The sequence below is a fragment of the Grammomys surdaster genome, unplaced genomic scaffold (genome assembly GCF_004785775.1).
Source record: "Grammomys surdaster isolate TR1022 unplaced genomic scaffold, NIH_TR_1.0 374, whole genome shotgun sequence".
Taxonomy (NCBI): Eukaryota; Metazoa; Chordata; class Mammalia; order Rodentia; family Muridae; genus Grammomys; species Grammomys surdaster.
In genome coordinates, this window is record NW_021604793.1 from 1,222,887 (window position 1) to 1,243,208 (window position 20,322).

General features: G+C 48.7%; 1 protein-coding gene across 1 annotated transcript; it reads left to right on the forward strand.

The window, feature by feature from the left end:
* The first annotated feature begins 6,859 nt into the window (after window positions 1–6,859).
* Hoxc12 (homeobox C12) lies at window positions 6,860–8,618 on the forward strand. The gene is made up of 2 exons (XM_028781087.1): window positions 6,860–7,484; window positions 8,288–8,618. The coding sequence occupies exons 1-2, from the start codon at window positions 6,881–6,883 to the stop codon at window positions 8,524–8,526; spliced, it is 843 nt and encodes a 280-aa protein (XP_028636920.1). The 5' UTR covers window positions 6,860–6,880; the 3' UTR covers window positions 8,527–8,618.
* Window positions 8,619–20,322: the final 11,704 nt, after the last annotated feature.

Sequence of the window (20,322 nt, forward strand, 5' to 3'; positions counted from 1 at the left end):
AGAGAGAGAGAGAGAGAGAGAGAGAGAGAGAGAGAGAGAACCTGAAGAATTCACCCTCTATGTAGTCTTACTGAAGCAACTGCCGGCCTCATTCTACTCTGGACTGAGTATAGAGAACCACATACTAGGAAGGGGAAATTTGAAAGAGAATAGGTGAATCCTCTAGAAACAAGAGTCACTATTAATTTTATTTCCCTTTCTCTCCCCACCAACGACCCCAATCTCTTTTCAAAAGCCCCTAGACCTCTCCTAAGACAAAAAGAGTTGTTCAGAGAAAGGAAGCAAATAGAGAAGAAACTTGAGAGTTTTCTAGTAGGGTCTTCAGATCTCTTAGTCATTGCAGTTTTGGGGGTCCTCCTATAACACTTGATACACACAATGAAAACTGAAGACTTCATGGGTAAAGATAATTTTATGTCCCAGAGAGCCTTCCACATGTGCACACAAACCTAGATTTAGTCAAAGGATCAAGTCTTAGCTGGTGAGGTGGTACAACTGAAGTCCAGCTCTACCATAACCCTAACCCTAACCCTGATTGATTGATTGATTGATTGATTGATTGATTGATTGATAGAAGTTTATAGAGTCTAGCTATGCAACATAACCAGATGACCCTTTCACTTGGGAAAATAGAGTCTTCCTATGAGGAAGGAACTATCCTAAGCTCCTAGACAGGAATGAAAAGAAAAAAGCCTGTGCAGCCTCCTCAGGACACACTAGGGCACTGGGAAGGCAAGCAAGAATTGTAGGCATTCTGTGCGTCCATGTGGCCAGTGTGCCCCAATGTGCCCAGAGTTCTTTGTATTTTCAAACACTCAACCAAATATATCAGATTGATTTTTGAGGATTAGCACACCTGGATTGATTTTGGAGATGTGCCTCTAATCAGAGTAAATAAATATTGTATAAAACTGTGTGATCTTGTGTTCTAGGGAAGCAACAATGGGAAATATATTCTTTCCGAGGCTCTTCCCTTCTTTAAAGAGATAATACTATCTTTGGGGATATGCCCCCCCCATGCCCTCAAGCAATGGAGACTGTCCTACTGCTCTGTGTGTGTGTGTTTTGTTAGCACACTCATCTCAAGCTGTAGAGTAAATTTGTCTTTATTTGGACTTATTAAATAAAGCAAAGCTTCCTCTTCAAGGACAGTCTCCTAAGATTTTGGTTGGAGTAAGTTGGTGTAGGCAAACAGAAGGGCACCAGGGCATGGCAGCAAAGGGCTGTGAACACAGAGGTTTCCTCTTTGGAAACAGAAGTTTCAGTTCTTGTAGCTTCTCTAAGCCCCAGGGCCCTAGGACTACTGAGGTTTCATAGAATTCTCCTTTGAGGGTCATTTTGCCGTGGTGCCAGGCAGACTTGGGTTGAGTCTTTTGGCGTTAGAGGAGAAAGACCTTCTCTGCCTTCATTATTCCCATCTAGGGCTAGGACAATAGTCCTTTTCCCGGCAAAAGTCCCAGAGTCAGGAACCCACCTTAGAGAACAAGGCCAGCAACTTTCTCAGCAGATCCTTCCACGACTGCTTGGAAGACCATCTTCTGAGTTTGTTCCACTTGCATAAGCCATCAGTGGGGACGAAGTGATGGGTTAAAACCCTGTGTAGACGCATAGCACTGTCATGTCTGTAAAAGACCCTTTTATTGGAGCTGGGATCCTTGTAGCAGCCCCCTCTGCGCATCCATCACATTCAAATGAGAATTCTCCCACTCAGAACCCGCCTGAGTCCCGGCATGGTATCAGAGCCCACCTTCAAGAAAACTCCAAGAGCAGATGCGTATCTATTAAACGGTAGAGAAGAGTGGAGGGGCCCTGGGGACTAAAGGGCTTCTGGGAGGGGGAGGAGAAGGAGGAGGGGGCCAGAGCTTTTTCACAACCAACCAGACTCTTCCTCTTTTAGCCTTGACCGTGACTAGGTCTTTCTGACCTTGACATCACAGGATTACCGGGAAAGGGGGGAGGGTGGAAAAGGCCTTGATCTTCCGGTGGCCAGAAAAAGGGAGGGCTGCTTGCCCCCTAGACACGCCATCCTTCTTCCCGCCGGAGCCCTCCGCCTCTGTTTACACACAGAGGAGGTGTCGTCTCCAGTCTAGACAGGGGCGCTAATAACGCCCATAAAAGGCGGCCTCTCCAGAGAGGCTCTGGTAACTCAGCTCCTGCTCGCCTGCCGCCGCTGACTTGCTCCCTCCGCCTCTCGCGCCCCGCCCCTCAGATACCTTGGCGGAGCCCCTGGGAAGCCTTGTGGTGGGGTGGGGGGATTCAGAAGGTTTCTAGAGGCTGATAACCTCTACCCCTCGCCCTTCTGAGCCTCTTCAGTCTCCAAAGGTAAGTGGATCCCTGCGCTTCCAGCCCAGCGAGGGTGGGGGGAGGTATAACAGGACATTTTCTCACCCCCCAACAACCTCCTGGGCTTACTGCTCCAACCTGAAACATACCCCAGTCTTAGAACTGGGACTGGAACGCTGGGTTTTTGGAAACAGCTGAGCAACTGCGTTTGGCAGAACCTAAGGATGTCTCTGTCCTCTCCAGGGCTAGGCCTAGTCAGTGGACACTATCATGGACAAAGGGCCAGCCTAAGGAAAGAGGGTACTCCAAGTAGTACTCCTACCCTCTTCCCAACCCAGCTTTGAGGTGCATGAGGGCGTTCTTGAGGGCGGCCCCCCCACCCTTACAGTAGCAGTGGGTGTGGCATTTATAAGAATGTTTTATATGTATACATATAATTGGTCCCTACACCTTTCCTGACACTCAGTAATTCACTAGGCGAGGAGATCCTCTGCTGGTGGAGGGGGAAAATGTCAGAGTTGGCAGTCTATTTAACTGTTAGCACCACAGAAAGACCTCGAAGAAAATAAGGGCAGATCTCTCTCATAGAGGTGCTCATGATGGGGAGTCTTCCAAATGTTCTTTCCTGGGGGCTCTCACCACCTCCCAGTTTTCTGAGTGAAAAGGACCTTTTGTTGGAGGGGAGACCTAGAGGAGCCTGAACCTAAAAGCCTGCTTGAGCTTCTAAGGTTAGTCCAAGATTCCACTTCCAAGCTGCTGACCCCTAGAAAGCAGCACAGAACAGGCAATCTCCTAATTTGATGCTTTGATTTGGGACACTTGCAGGAATGGTGGAGGCCAGATGGACTCCATCCCCTAGAGGAACCAGAGAAGGGCCCAATTAAGGGAGAAAGAACCCTCCCTCTACCCCATCCTGTAGCCTTGTCTGAATGTGAGAAAGGTCCATCCCAAGCTCGAACGTCCCAAAGGGACCAGACTTGGGGTGCAGATAGTGCATGGAGAGAGACCCTTCCCAGCCATCATTTTTCTTCTCTTTAACAGAGCTATGCTTGCATCTCTACAGGGGCCCAGGCCCTGCCTCATTTGCATATGCAGTGAACCCCTTTCTGAAAACAGGCTCCCATGGCCTCAGCTCAGCAAAGAGAAGGCAAAATCGAACCAGATAATTCTCAGTTTAGGATTAACAGTAGAGTCTAAATAAAGCTGCATCACAGTCAGTTTGCCTGGACCACTAGAGCCTGTTGAGATTTTATAATTAACTTATGTAGGCTCCTGCCGCTGTAGAGGCTGAAAATGCTAGAAGAATGGAGGCACAGAGAAGGTGTGGAGAGGTAGAGGGACATCCTGCAGGTACATGATCCTGAAGAAGGCTAGCTGCATTTCTTGGGTGTTCATGGGAAGCCTCGGACTATATTCTTGCCTTCAGCTTTAATTAACACATGAGTTAATAAACGTGGCATGGCTGAGTCTGCCCAGCTGTGGCGGAAGCCAGTGGTCTAGCAGACATGCCACCCCCTTCGAGCCTCATGGTTTGATGAATGTGCGGGAGAGTTCCGAAGCATCACTTGTTCGCTGTTGGACGACGGTGATGATTTTTGCGATGATGGTGTGCTGGTGGATTGAACCAGACTAAATGCAGCTACCCAAAGCTTTGGGTTGCCAGAATGCTCCTTGGTTCCCTCACTTAGCCTCAGCCTGCTCTTGGGGAACAGCTCTTGATGAGCTGGATTTATAGTCGAAGCTTCGCACCCTAGCCTCCCGCCGGTCCCGGGCATCCAGGTTGAGAGTGGAGGTTTTTTGTCTGACCCAGGTCCTGAAACCCAGCGGCTACGCTGCTTTGTGCTGCCGGGTTACCTAGAGACGTACAGAGCTATCGCTATGCTCGAGGAGACTGGACGCTTAGGTTGCCTGGGTTCTCAGAGGGGCCCTGAAAAACCCCTAAATTTACACTGATTCTTGGAGAGCAGGACTCTGGGGACAGGGATTTTGCCAAGGGCGGTCGGCGTCTCTCCTTGACAGAAATTAGAATGTGTTGCACAGAAGGAAGAGGGGTTTGTGCGTGGATCTGTATGCCAAGTCTGAAACCTAGAGATGATGGTTTTGTCAGGGTCAAACCAGGCTGAGAGAAGTCCACGTCTGAAGAAGGAATCCCTCTCAAGCCATTCCCATTCTCTCCGCAACCAACACCCCCTGCCCCGGGGTTGCATCTGCCGCCCTGTGGCCGCTGCTCAGCGGTCTGACCCAGGAGGGCAGGGAGAAAAGCCCAGGGCCTGAGATTTTTGAGCTGCGGAAAGATGGGGAGAAGCTAAGACCTTCCTCTTGGAGGTCTCTTTTCATGGAGATAAGCATTGTCGGAAGAGAGGCTAAATTGAGAAGACTCCACTCAACAAAGGCTAGTGGCTGACGGCAAAACCAGCTCCCTCACACCAACAATAGCGGCAGAGCGCCGAGGTCTGGAGAGCTTGGGCGTAGACCTCGCTGCCATGCGTAGTGTGCTGATTGAAATCTGTAATGTTGAGATCACATCGCCCTTTATCTTTATGACCAAAATGACCCCCCAGATAATTTTTTAAACTAGATGTTCATGTGCAATCAATGAGTCTTGAAAATGGAGAAATAAATGAAATTCAGAGATGCTATGACATACTATCTATAGCTGAGGGATACTCTGCCGCCTTACAGCCCCTTAATCAATTACGCACAAAGTGGGGGGGGGCATTGTAGGCCCGGTCTTCTGGTTCTGAGTGAAGGTTGACTACAGAGGCTGGCATCCCACGGGCAGGACCTCCGTGGTTCCAGAGTGGCTCAGGCGCTGGGAGGGATCCTGGGGGCGGGTGGGGCCAAGCAGACTGCCAGGAAGGCTCGGGCTGAGGAAGGAGAACCGGCCAAGCGGGGCAAGGGGCGGGCGCCAAGCTGCGGGCTGCTAGCTGCGCGGGGCAGGGCGGCGCCCGCGGGGACACATTTCTGTCGGAATGAGCAGCTATGGTTTGGGATATGAAATCGCTCCGGGAGCGGTGGAATTCGAAGAATCTGCTTTTCTTTCCGCCGAGTCCTGTAGAGGAGAGGGGCGGGAGAGAGAAGAAGGGAATGAGAATCTCCCGCTATTCTGTCTGCTTTTTGTAGCATCGGCTATTTTCCAGATATTTAACTATCACCTACGCTCGTTCATATTTCCTCCCCCCCCGTATGTGTGTGTGTGTGTGTGTGTGTGTGTGTGTGTGTGAAATTCTCTGATAAAAATCGTCACGATCTTTTTTAACATGTATACATTTGTCAAACTGTTTATTCAACCTTGGACAGCTAAAGCTCAAAATAATCAGAGATGATGAATGTCTCTCTGCTATAGCCTTAATAAAATGTATTTGAACTGGTTCTTCTCTTGATGAGCTGTTGCACCGGTGCTCCAGTTGAGATCCCAATGTTGACTTCATTATAGTCAACAGCCAGCGCTAGGTTCCCAGCCTTCTCTGGAAGGAGCATCATAAATAAAAATTTGAGTCCTTTACAGGATACAGGAGGGTTTTTCCCTCACTCTTGTCCCACCTCAGAAGGCAACTCACCCCTGGCTTCCGTGCTACTCCACAATGGCCCCACCGCCAGCCTGCAGGTTGTGGGGCAATCTCCTTTGCTGTAGAGTAAACAATCTTCAGGCCAGCCAGTTTCTGCTGGGGCTGACAGCCTCCTGTCATAAAGACGAGGAGATTCTTAGAAGCTCCCAGTACCTAGAAGTCACAGCCGAAAAGTAGTTCAAGCCACCCCTAGATTTTCAAGAGCAGGCAAATAGGTCCACACTGAACTCAGCACCTCCATTTGCTCTTCTCTCTGGCTTCGGTTCTTCCTCTACCGATGAGTAAAGGCTACAGTGTTAGGGGTACAGAAGAGATAGAATTATCAATTCCCCCTAAACCTTTCTTGAGTGAAAGAACCACAAGCATCTTTTCATACCTCAAGAAGAAAATGCAATGGAGACAACGCAGCAGCGCTTGCAGGGCTGAAAGATAGCTGCAGGGAAACCTGTTCTCACCCCCACTTCGCCTCTACTGTAAATAAACCCTGAGCCAAAGGGCTCATCCGTCTCCTTAAACAGCCAGTAAACTTTATATGACACAATATCTAATAGTAATTTATTGGGGAGATATTGTAAATTCCAACGGTTTTAGTTAATAAAGGAGCTAATTAAAGAGGGACGGGCTGTACTCGGCCAGCTGTTGGTGATAAGATCTGGGGAGGGGTGCAGGGTGCAGAGGTGTGTATGTGCGGATATTTTTGGTGTCGCTTTTTTTTTTTTTTTGGTTTTGCCCCGCGTCGAGCGATCGCTTCTCCGTCTGCGTTAAGGTTTTATATGATTTTTAAAAAACCAGAATCCAACGAATAAATCTGTTCCTGCCTTTCGCTCCCCCATCCCCACCCAGGATTGGGGAAGGGGGAAGTTAGAGTTGGTGCGGGGAATGTGGGTGGGGGGTTCGGTTGTCCCCACCCCTCCCCCTGGCGGTAGCGCCCACGTGAGTAGGGCGGCCAATGGGTGGCTGGTGCAGGTTTAACTATGTTTAATGTCAGATAGCAATAAAGTAGAAGCTGCCGGTCGGGCCCCGCGGAAATGGGCGAGCATAATCTCCTGAATCCTGGGTTTGTGGGGCCGCTGGTGAATATCCACACGGGAGACACCTTCTACTTCCCCAACTTCCGCGCGTCAGGGGCACAACTCCCGGGGCTGCCTTCGCTGTCCTACCCACGCCGCGACAACGTGTGCTCGCTGCCCTGGCCGTCGGCCGAGCCGTGCAATGGCTACCCGCAACCCTATCTCGGCAGTCCGGTGTCTCTCAACCCGCCTTTTGGCCGCACATGCGAGTTGGCTCGCGTGGAGGATAGCAAGGGTTACTACCGAGAGCCCTGCGCTGAGGGCGGCGGCGGGGGCCTAAAGCGGGAGGAGCGCGGGCGCGAACCCGGAGCGGGACCCGGGGCAGCGCTGCTGCAGCTGGAGCCGTCGGGGCCACCTGCACTCGGCTTCAAGTACGACTATACAGCGGGCGGCGGCGGTGGTGACGGCAGCACGGGACCCCCCCACGACCCACCCTCGTGCCAGTCACTGGAATCCGACTCCAGTTCGTCCCTACTCAACGAGGGCAATAAGGGCGCCAGCGCTGGCGACCCTGGCTCTCTGGTATCGCCATTGAACCCAGGCGGCGGGCTCTCAGCCAGCGGTAAGGACCCCAGCCCACTTGTGCGGCTTACTCTGACAGAATGTCTTGCTAGTTTGGGCAGGGGAGGCTTGAGCTGGAACTGTCTAGGGTGACAGAATGTGTGGTGAGCTAGGGGTTCTTTTAAAAAGAAGTCGTGGGGGGGGAACCCTATAAACATGTAAATATCCCCATAAAAGACCTGGAGAGATTTCCTTTTCTGCTCCTAGTGGCCGTAGGGGGCAGGGAGCTCCAGAGAACAGGGATCCTGACAGGGACTTCCCCAAGCCTAAGGGTAAAGAGGTGGAGAAGGAGATTCCATTCCTATTTTCCAGGGTGCCTTTCCTTCTGCTTAGCCATAGGCCTCCATTACTCACAGTTCTTATTTTAAGAAACACAATCAACATGATTTACTTTTCACCGCCCGCCTACATCTTTTTTAACTGATAGGATCCGTAGTCACAGAAGTTGTAAGGGCCAGGACATTTTAATGATGAAGATGATGATGATGGTGGTGGTGGTGGTCGTAATCATCATCATCATCATCATAATAGAGAAGATAGTTTGGAAGAATTGAGATAGGAATATAAAAAGCTGTGTATACGATTGTGGAAGGTAGTGTTGAGGCATAGAGTAAAAGCGGGGGAACTTGATGAAGTGATGGTTTGGTGAGGATGATCTGGGTAAAGGTTTTCAGGATGAGAAGGGAAAGGAATAACCTGGTCTGGGTGTGGGGCTAGGGTGAAAGGGTCTGGGAAAGGGCCCAGGGCAGTGAGCTAGTCACCCCCCTGATCCTCTAGCCAACCCTGCGGTTCATCTCCACCCAGGCGCGCCCTGGTACCCGATCCACAGCCGCTCACGAAAGAAGCGCAAGCCGTATTCGAAGTTGCAGCTGGCTGAGCTGGAGGGCGAGTTTCTGGTCAACGAGTTCATCACACGCCAGCGTCGGAGGGAACTCTCGGACCGCTTGAATCTTAGTGATCAGCAGGTCAAGATTTGGTTCCAGAACCGGAGAATGAAAAAGAAAAGACTTCTGCTGAGGGAGCAAGCTCTCTCCTTCTTCTAGGGAGCAGGACATGCGTGCTAGCCCCAGACTGAGCTTGCCTTGGTGGAGCAAGATGGGGCGCAGCCTGGGACAAAGTCCCGCTTACAACGCCAGGCCTTCTGGCAGGCCCTCCCCGGACGTCTCTTGTCTGTTTTGTTCGTGGTTCCCTCCCACATACATACACCCCCAGCAGGCCCTGCGGGTCCCTGAGAAAAGGGAATAAACCTAGCAGGAGAAGGCAGAAGCCCAGGAGAGACAAGGGCAGGCTAGGACACTGGGCAGGGGTGGTTTATTTGAGGCAGGATGAAGCTGCTGTGCCTCCTGCTGAGGTTATGGGAAAGCAGAGGCCCAGACACTTATTCGCACCCGTCCACTTCTTCCCTTTCTGGTCTTAAGTCTCTGTACTTGGAGGAGCAGACAAGGTTGATGATAGTGGAACCAAGGTGCCCAAACTCATAACTGATAGAGTTGAGAGGTGGGAGCTACAACAGAGAGGATCTGTGGACAGAGTTAAGGACGAGGATAGAGAGCTGTGGCAGGCTTAGAGGAAGCTAGAGACCAAGAAGGAAGTGTTGAGAGAATGATTGGTAAGGCCTGGAGCCTACCTACATCTGAGTCCTCCAGCCTGAGCAGTGGGTTGGACTGAAGTGCCTGCATTTGGCAGACTACCCTGCAGGAAAATAGACTAAACAGCTTTGGATCCTCTCCAGGACGGATCTAGAAAAGTTTCAAGGTCTTCAGTCCGCTGCTAAGTCCCCAGCTTGTCCCAGGCAAACAACTCACAGGTGTGCTAGCTACTTTTCCCATCACTTACACCACTGTAGACGGGAAAACTGAGAACCAAACTCAGACAGACACAGGTTCATTAGCCACCCCACCAGAGACCCCCACCTGGCCCTTCGGGACGCCCAAAGAGGTGATGGAAGGGATTGCGGAAAGCGGTATTGATTGGCAGGGAGCGTTTCCGGCACCTACAGCAGCCGGCCCGCTGATTCTCTCTTCCCGCTGGCGTTCACGGTCACGGCCGGCCGGAGGCTGGACCGGCGTAATTTACGAGGCGGGAGGAGAATTTACCCTTAAAGGGGCTACGGGCAGCAGAGGCCCAGCTCAATCCGTTTCCCAGGCTGGTGACAATGAAGGAGGGGGCGCTGCAGTCCCCCACCCAACTCCTTTCTCTCTATCCCCTACCCGCCCCCCAACATCACCCTTTGTCTCAGGATCCGCTGCCTCCGCCTCCGGGCCAGCTAGCCACCGAGTACGGGGCCAGAGCTGAAAAGGGAGGGGCTCATCCCCAGACTCAGTTGGAGGCCAAAGACAAGGCTTTTTATTCACAAATCCTTTCAGCCTTCAGCCCCAGATCCAACGTTCTGAGGCTGGCCAGCTATGGGAAGAACAGTCCAGCCCTCCTGCACCCTGTTTTTACTCTTTCCACATGAGTCCACCAGCTTCCCGTCTGCTGCCTCACTTCTGTGGAAATACAAGGTTGAGAAGTAGGAGATGGGCAGAGCTAAGTGCAGCTTGGGCAATGTGAAACCGCCCACTGAGGTGAAGCGAGTCTTCCCACTCGCCAAGGGCAAGCCACAGAATACTAGGTTCTCCCAATAGTACATCGCTTCAAGTTTGTTTACAGGATTGTGCAGAGACACAGCAAACTGTTGGGTCCAAACCTCTCTCCCTACTAAACTTGCAAACAGGCAGCTTCTTGATCTCTCCATTTGGCTCAATAGAGAGGAAATACAATCACATGCCTTGATCCTCCATTGGGCTCCAGACACATGTTCATCTATGTTCAAGTTCCCACAAAGCATCTCCACTCCAGCTGTCCACACAATCTCCATGAGAATGGAGTACTACCCTTCTCCCTGTTTGTATCCCCTTGTGCAGCTCTTCCAGTGACTGGTGGGCTCTAGATTCAAGCTCCACCCTCTCTGATTTGATTCCTGAAGCCTGGTAGGAAAGAGACTAGAATACTCCAAAGGGAAGGAGGCAAAGTTATGCAATATTCTCTTTCCTTTGCTTTAACCTTGACTTCTGTGAGCTTCTTTGTCAATATCTGTCTTGTTGATTGTGTCTGTCTCTGGTACCTACTCTGTAGTTCCTGTGGTAGTCAGTATTCCTTACCTCCCTTCCCAGGTCTGTGTAGTGTACTCCCCTAAAGCATCTGTCTTTAGCACGTTTTCCCTTTATATAGTCCTTGTACAGAGCTGCTTCATCATGTTAATATTAATAATTAAAACATGGATGTATGATGATGTGATGTTTTGAGAACCATTTCTAAAACTGGGTCCCCTGCGTAGAGTCTCCTCTACCCAGAAAGAACAGAAGCCCTCGCCCTTAGCTATTTATTTTATTTTCTCCAGCTCAGGTGAATGATAAAAATAATAAATGTGTAATAATAAAGAAAGAGCAGTTGCATGGGTAACAAAAATATATGACCAACGAAGATCTGTTGATGAGCTGCCATATCGAGTCCCAAGCAATTACTGGCAGAGAGAAAATTGGGGGGCGGTAGACTGGGGAAGGAGAGGGAGCTCTGAAGAGTCACTGGGCTGTAAAAAATAATGTGGACAGCCTGGAGGAGGAAAAACTGGCTCCAGAAAAGAGGTCTGCATAGCGGGAAAGAATCAGGGCTGGGACTAGGGGTCCTTGGGACTGTTATTGGGGGAGAGCTGGGATATAGCCACTGATGGTGGGCCAAGAGCTGCAACTCTGTGGTTCAAAACTGGTAGCTTCACTCTGAGAAGATATTTTGTGTACTGTGAAATAAGTAGGCAGGGGACAAAAGACCCCTAGAGCTGGTGAAATAGTCTTCAATTCTTGAAGCCAGCAACCCTCTCAGGGCCTCTCCAGAGCCAGACTCAAAGCTGGGGTGGTATGCATTGTTCCCCTGAAGCAGCAGCACCTCCACCCGATTCTTCTTTCTCTAAGAAATGCCTTTCCTCTGCCTGGACACTTGAATCTGCCTCTTGCTCGCCCATCAATTACCCTTTCTCAGTTGTCCGACTCCACTCTTGGGGGCGTTTTATCCAAATTCTTCCATCTTTCCCCTACTCCGCCTAGAATAGCGGATGTCTCAGTGGAGTCAACCATGCCTTCAGCCCTGAAATCTCTCTCCTTCTCTTTTCTTATGACCCTAACCAGAAAGAGTACCACATTTAAACCAAATCCCATTCTCCCTTCACTCCTAATTCCCAACTCCCATGTAGAGCCTGGATACAGGTGGGAAAGAGACTTCCCCCCACCCCGAAAAAAAATCCCTGAGGTGTTCATATAAAATTTCCCCCAGAATGCAGGAGAATCTGGAGGTGGTCAGCTTCTGGCAGGGAAGATCTGGGGTAAGGACTGATGGCTGCTTTTAGATCTGAATATAAGAGAGTGGATCTGAAGTGCAGCGAATCCAGGCAAATGACTATCCGTTTCTTATGATATATCTACACAGGATATATTTACAGTGGAAGAATTTCTGGCCTAAAATAGGAGATGGAGATATTAAGGAGACCATGAGTAGTAAGTGGTCTTTAATTTAGTCCCTTGACATATTCCTAGACATTTCCGATATGAAATAGAGGGCACTTTGTGTGATGGTGTCTATACAGGCTCCCAGATTCAATAAAGTGAGGAAGTTAATGAAGAGAAAACACTACATCTCTCTTCTCAAACTAAGAAGCAACACCTGGGTCTCTGTCTAGGTGATTTCGTCATTGTTACAATTGTTTGTCTAGTTTACACTTCAAAGTCTAACTTACTCCAATTTTAAGGAAAAAAGCAGCTTGTGCTTGTAACTGGGTCTTAAAAGAGCAAGAAAATGGAACTATTTGAATAATCTATGTAGGAAAATAATTGATCTGCTCCGTATATGTAAGCTTCTATCATCCCAAACCAAGTCTGTATTGGACCCGATTATTCACGAAGTTTTGCACGCTGATCTGCACTGCCTACGCCATTTCCTAGCTGACAGGAGATGAGCTTGGCAGTCCGGGTTCCGTGGATGCTAATGCAGCCGGAAACCTAGCTCCTCAGATCGATGGCTCAAACCCAGAGTGAAGCCGGGACCACTGGCCCAGATCCGTAAACAAAGCAAACCCCTGAGACCTAGTCTTCCGGCCAGGCCGAGCCCCCCTGCCCACCCGCTTGCCCTTCGTGTGTAGGGAAAGCAGGAAAGGGTTTGCAAGGCCCAGACCGCTGTAGAAACGCACCCTGGAGCCGCCAGACCTATGTGCGGTGTGCGTCTGTGGACGCGGAAGGTGGTGCCGAGCGTGAGGCTGATAACCCGCCCGCGGGCCGCAGTTCGCCTCGGTTTAGAGCCGACGGACGCCTCTTTAGGGCAGCGGACGTCCAAACAGTTACCGATTTTCAGCGCAAAGGTCTATGGCCCGTGCCTTTCCCGCTAGATCGCGGCCTCTGGGGGCGGCTGAGCGCTGCTGGCCGGCTCTGGTAGTTGCTTCTCCGGAGGAGGCCCGAGACAAAGGCGCGTCGCCGCTGATGGATGACGGGAGCGCCTAGAATGCTCCTGGACTCAAGCTTCCTCAGGGCCTGGCCTTGAGGCAGGGGGCCGGAGGCGGGGAAGGGTTCTGAGATCTCTGACTAATCTTGTCCCCGGTTCACTTCAGGGAAGAAACCTAGCGCGCCCAAAGAAAGTACTGGCTGATCCCGGCAGCTCTGATCTCAACAGTGCCAGCAGCTCTGGTCGTTTCCCAGGGCTGCCAGGCCCCCAGGAAGGACGGGATGACCCCTGCTGGCCAGAGCGGTGGAGACTGTGTCTCTGGGACCTGGTGCTGCCCAGTCTCCAGTCCCTTGAGTTTGCAGGGGACCCTGAAGGACGGTCTGTGTCTGAGGTACTACCTAGGCTGCTGAAACTAAGGTTCTTAAGAAGATTCCTTAGCCAAACTTGTTAGTGGTGATTCTCCTAAGGCCTGTGTAGAAGCTTGGCACTGGAGTTAATAAATTGGGCCTCAAGTGGACCCAACCTTTAGCTTTTGAGAAGTAGCCCCTTGCCAATCTGTGGCTTCCCCTTTTCAAGTCAAAGCCTTTTTACTGAAGAATTGGAGATCAGTCTTCGAATGCCTGTTTCTGTTATCCAGTGGAGAGTGAAAACTTCCTTCAAGGACCTGTCTGAGTGGATGGAACCTTGTCTGGAAAACCATCTGTGGGAGCATACGGTTCACTCGGAAGCATGGAAAGATGTTCTATAAGTACACACTTAGCTCTGTTGTGGCCGTAACTGAGATATGAAAAGAGACTAAAATGCACAAATAATCTTGTTTCCTTGTATTGTATACACAGAGGTACTTTCATCTGCTGCATGACAGGGTGAGATACTGAAAATAGATGAACCATATCCTTTAGATTCACAAGCAAAAATTTATTTGCATATGTAAACAAGGCCTTCATATATCTTACATAAAGAGTGTACTTTTGTGAGTTCATTTAATCACGTGTTTCTACATTCCGTAACATGTGGAACTACTGCATAAAATGAACCCAAGTATTAATACAGCAGTAAAAACTCAGTGAAAATTATACCACATTCTCACATACATACGAAGTGCATATCAACCCAGTATATGAAAAAAATCTGTAAATTATATTGGCAGTGTCTTTAGACTCATATTATTTGTGATATACATTTCTATGAAGATTTTTAAAAATAAATATTAGAATCAGAGCTGAGGGTCTGGGAAGGCAGGGAAACCTCTCTGCCATGCTGAATATAGGGAACACAGCCAGGTTTAAGAGATTCACCCAAGGCCAGAAAGTAGTGATGACATTGGTAATGACAATTTCCACTGGCTAATTTTTTTTTCTATTTGTGTTTCTGCCTAGTATTTCTCTCTTTGAAATAGCCATATATGTCAACAAGCATTATTGTATAAATGATCACTTTTAGTGCCCTGTTGTGTCTCTTGTCTGAAGCTGGTATCTGTTGAGAACATATTAACCCCTATTTGCATCAAGATTCAGTATGGGATTGTGCTTATATAGAATTGTTAGAGCTATTTAAGCATACCTTTAATCCCAGAACTTGGGAGGCAGAGGCAGGCAGATTTCTAAGTTTGAGGCCAGCCTGGTCTAGAGAATGAGTTCCAGGACAGCCAGGGCAACACAGAGAAGCCCTGACTCGAAAAAAAAAAAATCACATCACATCATGCATTTCAAGACACATTCTTCTAAGACTAATGCAAGCATTTTATGGCAATGCTCTATGCAGACAAATAGGTAAGAGGTGGGAAGTGATCTGGATAGCTAGATAAGGGTGCACTTAGGCTCCTTTAGGTTAGAGTTTGTAAATTTAAAAAATATTTTATAATCTGGAGCCTAGGCAGCATCAAGAAGCAAGGCCTGAACCTGGGCCCATTCCCCTGCTCCCAGGAAGGGCAGAGGCTACAGGCCTTCTCAGCTGGCCTTTGATTTTGACTTACCCAGTCAGAAGCCAGTCTCTGTGTCAACACTAGCAGCAGAGAAAACCTATTCCGTAACCCAAGTTTTTGCAGAATTTTCTGGCATTGTACTGTGTTGTGGCTTATGAAAAAGCAATCTTATTTGAGTCTTTCAAATCCTGGATTCTAATACGCATACCTATAGAAAAATTCTTTAAGAGACAGTGCACTCACATCTGCAGACATATTGTTTATGAGTCCACAGGTTCCGTGTAGACGCGGCCATATTTTACAGTCCAAGGAATCAATTAATTAGTGCCTCCCAGTCCCCCCGCCGGCCGCTGCTCGGCTGAGCGCCTGTGCGGTGGAGATAGATGTGCGTGGTCAGATCGCTGGTCATGTTAACAAGCTTCGTCATAAAGATGGGCATGATAAGGAGAGCAAAAAAGCTCAGGCAGCTGCGAGGAGGGTTTCAAGAGGCCAGCCCCCCAGCTTTCAGAACTGTGCCTGCACTGGAGCCCACTCAGGTTTGTCCGGAGCTCCTTCCTTCTGGGCCGGGCACACTGTGAGCTATAGCCCGTCCTCTTCCCGTCCTCTGGTCCTCTGGCCTACATTTTGCCTTTTCTTCATTGAGCACCAAATCAAAATTTAAAAGACAACAAAACAAAACAAAACATAAACCTTTCTTCTTGCGTGTCTTCTGTCCTCTCAATATTGGGAACCTCTGACGGTTCCTTTTCCTACATTTCTGGGTGGTTCCTTTTGGTCTACGTTGGCGCTGACTTCCTTCCGCTTTTATTCTCTCTGCCTTTACAGTTGCTTTTCTATCGTGCTCCGATGAGCTTGTAAAAAAATATAAATAAACAACTATGCCCGGGTTATCTTGCACCAGAATGAACAACCCAAGATAAGCCAGACGCATGAAAGGAAGAAAAAAAAAAACACCTTGGGTATAATTGCTGGTTTGGGTTGTAGCACTTAATTCTGTTTATTCTCGCTGATGTGCATACTTAACAGAGAGATATTGATATTAAAGGGCAAGGGGGAATTAATTTTACTTTTATAGTCATCTATTAAGAGCAGAAGATGATCTGAGTCTCCTTTAAAGGGACCAAAAAAGAGGGGGGAGGGAGAGAAAAAGGGAGGGGGAAGGGAGAAATATGACTGAAAGGGAACAAAGATCTTTGCCTGAAGAAACAATGTAACACTAGACAGAACTATAAAGTCTGGGAATGTAAGAACTCAGGACTCTCTCAGCTCCCCCCTCCCTGTGTGGAATCCTGTCCCCTCCACTTCCGGCTGAAACCCCTACCCTGACTACACAATGGTATTCAAGGAAGAATTCATGCAATTATCTGGATAATTGTAGGGGGAGAGAGGGAGAGAGGGAGAGAGGGAGAGAGAGAGAGAGAGACAGAGAGAGAGAGAGAGAGAATTTCTTTATTATTATCTTTACAGAGGAGAAGAGAGGGGAAAGGGGGAAATGGTGTGAGAGATATAAAAGAAAAATAGTTACTCTTAAATCAAGGAGGTTGGGGTGAAGGCTTACAAATTTGAAACACCGCTGAGAAATGATGAGATCTGTTGAAGTACTCTGATCTCTGATCCAGTTTCATTTTCATTTTGGATACTAGCTAGAATTTACTTTGTCTGCATAGACCTGCCTCCTATAATATTGTAATTATCACAAGTAAGTAAATAATAGATAATTACAGGGTGTCAATAATATTACTTTATAACCACAAGATATGATTAGAGTTAATGTTGGAGGCTTTGTTGGAAGCTGGAGGCAAGGTAGAGAAGCCCTAGGAATCTTTCTCTTTCCTATTTTTACCTGTGTAGGAAATCTCCAGAAATCCCTAAGACTCTAAATTCATCCCCTGGATGTTTTTAGGGAAAGCTCTAGGATTTTAGGATATATTAAATCCAAAGACCAAGATGGGGAAACACTAATTTGATACTCAGCCCCTGTTAGCCTAGGGGGCAATGGGTGCTGCTCTTACCTCGGCAGGAGACTTAGTTCTTAGACCACTAGGGTTAGGGAGACTTGATTGGTGTGGTCCATAAGAGCTTATCATAATCAAGTTCATTGTCAACCCCAAATAGGAACTAGGCCTAGGGCCAAGATCTCTTTTTTCCCCAATTTGTCTTTCCTGGAGTCCACGCCTTAACAACACCAGGAGTCAAGACACATGCCCAGCTGGAGCTAGGAAGGTCAATTTAAGGCAGGGATCAGGGAAAGATTTAAAATAATGTTGTTGTTGTTTTGGAGAGTTCAGAAATCTGAAGACTGTAGGAGGGAGAGGGGAAGAGATTACCACAGAAGCAGAAGCAGAGAGCGAGGCAAAAGAGAGTTAAGAGAAAGTATGAGACCATGAGCAAGGTTTAGGTATGAACAAAAAGGGAGCAGCAGGAAGAACCAGGAAACAAAACACAAGGAAAGAAATAAAAGAAAAAGGTATAAACAGGAAGGGAAGGAAAAGACTGAAAGAGAAAGAGGCACGAGGAAGATAGAGACAAGGGTCAGTAGTTGGGCTGGCTCTGCCTGGCGGGTTTGCAGCAGTCTGGGTGGGCGGGGGCACCATGACAAAGTGAAGGTCAAGTTAGCATCGTACCTTATAAGGAAGGCGTCGGTCCTCCATTTCAGCCTTTCTCTCTGGAAGGACTTAGCGCTGGCATTTCAGGTCTTGTAAACACGGGACTTTTTTTTTTTTTTTAAAGCCTCCTTTCTTTATTGGGAGTGAATTCTGCAGCCCCGAGAAGCTGTGGCTGTGGACCGGGAAGTCAACTAATGAAGACTCCAGGAAACTTTTCTCTCCTTTTCTGCCTCTGGCTCCACTCCCTGCCAGCTGGGGCGGCCCCCATCTCTTCTGTCTTCTGCATCTTTCACCATTGTCTCTAACTCTGGGCACGATCTCTTTACTCCCCATCACCCCTGCAGGCTTGTAAAACCCTTCCATTCCACAGCAGCAAAGTGGAGAAGGACTTTAAGAATTGGAGAGAAAATTAAGCATCATAAAGAAAACTTCATTTACAGCTTAAATGTCTGTCTGAGTATTACAGTTTTCTTCTGAAAACAAAGCGATATATTCGGTAAGGAGGAGTGAGGTCACAGGGATGGAGGGGGGCCGGTGTAGCGGTAGGCTTGGATTTATTTATTTCTCAGATCCTGAGGTAGAAAGAAAGGGACAGGAGGGGAGTGTGAGAAAAGCATTTTAACCATGCAACTACCAAAGGTGGGTGCAGCTGGTGAGATTGGATGCAGCATTTTAGCTGCAACGACCTGGTACTCACCCCAGCCTGGGCCTTGGGTGTGGAGAATCTAATATATTAGGTTTTTCTTGGTTTCAGAGAGCTAGGAAGCAGAAATGGAGGAAGGTCAGCAGAACAGGAGACGGGCTGTGAGATACTGACTAGCGGCAGTCGGCTGGTATGGTTACAGCCAGGAAGGAGGGAGGGAGGAAAGGAAGGAGAAAGGAGCCTAAGCCTGGATCCTTGATTCTTTTCTTCCTTCCAGGATAGTGTGGAGGTTAGATGTGTAGTGAAGTTAAGATGGAGTTTATTAGTGTGGGGCTATCTATAGAGAACTCAGTTCCTTCTCCCTGACTCTCACCGATTGTTTTTGGCTCCTCTGTGCTCACGGAGCCATCTTAAGGCCTAATCATTTATTTCAAAATTGAAATTCTATAGCAAGGGGGGAGGCTAAGGGATGCTTCAAGAGTGATGATACACCGGTGATTCTAGCTAAACCCGATGCTTGATGCTCTAAAGCTCCCGGTTTGTTGTTACCTTTGCCTTGCCAACTGGAAAACTAACCCCTTGGACCAGCTCCATCCCACTCTACATAGCTGGCTGGGACTATCTCCAATCTATAAGATACCTGAAGTGGGGTGATGCAGCCAGGATCAGCAGCCAGGGTCAGTTGATAGAGCAATTGGGCCTCCTTTCTTGATCCAGTATTTCATGAAAAACAAAAGGACTCCATCTCATTATTTTCTGGTGGTGTTAAAGGATCCTGGTTTCTCCACAGAATGTCTGACCCTAGGATCTGAAGAGATTTATTCTGAACAAAGTGTCACCGTGTCTCAAAGTGCTGGAGTCCTTTGTGTAGGGGATGAGGGCAGCCAAGGTGGGGACATCTGCTGTCAGGAATCCCCCATGGAGGGGATGGCAGACCTTCTTTGGCATGGCCTAGAATTCTGCTCATAGCATTCCAAATGGTTGGAATGGTCCGAGGAGGTTTCTTCTGATGGCCCTTCAGCTTGTGAAAGGGAACCCCAGGAAGTCAAAAGGGGTTACTATCTTGGATGCTTCCCCAATGTGTGGGAGAGACAGCCATACTCAGTCTTTTTCCTATAACAGAAAACTGCCGGGCTCTTTGGAGATTTAGGGGATTTGAAAAGAGTGAGGCACCAGACACCCTGTGAAAGCCAAGGCTGTGACTGTGATAGAGAGGAGAACCTGAGGGGGCAAGAGCTTGAGAAGGTATCACCCTAAACCATTTCCCCCAGAGAAACCAAACACACACAATAGGTTCTCATACTGAAAAACACCAGATGATCTGCTTGGAAAGGACATAAACAGGCCAAGCGGATGCAGGTTAATAAAACCCGAAAAACCCCAGACAGGAACACTTAAAATGCCCAGAACAAAGAACACCGTGACAAATTCTCACCCAACACACAAGTACACGCACCAGAATATTCCCAGGCAGAGAGAGAAAGAGACCTTTCCTACCTCAGGCCTCCACCCGTGGACACTTAGGTATACCTGTACAGCTCCAAGAACAAATTTTTTCATGCTTCTAAACTGACCCAAACAAACCCCCAGTGATCACCGGCAGGCACCGGCTGCACTGCACACACCACGGAGACAGTCCGTATCCCCTGAGCCTCACTAATGCAAGATCCAGATCCATACCCGGAGATAAAAGTCTAGACAATAGACGGCTGTTTATGACAACGAGGCTCTCCAAGTTTGGGGCCAGGCGATAAATCTCTGGCGAATCTTCCTGTAACTCAACTTCTGGCTGTAGTGAAGAGAGAACCACGGAGACTACGGAGACCGCTGAGGGGGGGAGAGACTTAAAGCGAGAACCGAAAGGTGCTTTTCTTGTGCAGTTCTAGGCCAGCCATAAGGCTCGTCCACGCAAGGCAGTCCCACTGTGGAAGCTTCGCGTGGAGTTTCCTAGCACAGGCGAGTCAGGCCTCCTCTCTGCTCGCCCTGGCATCAGGGTTCAGAAGTCAATGTGCAGGCAGAAGGCAGGGCCTGAAAACTGGATCATTGTTGCTCAGGGAAAAGGGTCTTTTTCCTGGGTGACTGGGAGATCTTCTGGGTTACCTTAATTCATATATTCATATTCTCATTCTCTCTCATTCATTCATATTCTCTCTCTCTCTCTCTCTCTCTCTCTCTCTCTCTCTCTCTCTCTCTCTCTCTC

Excerpts from the sequence above, each read along its gene's own strand:
- Hoxc12 (XM_028781087.1), top strand. The coding sequence starts at position 6,881 with ATGGGCGAGCATAATCTCCTGAATCCTGGGTTTGTGGGGCCGCTGGTG. Across the intron at positions 7,485-8,287 it reads CGGCGGGCTCTCAGCCAGCG|GCGCGCCCTGGTACCCGATC; the intron begins GTAAGGACCCCA and ends ATCTCCACCCAG.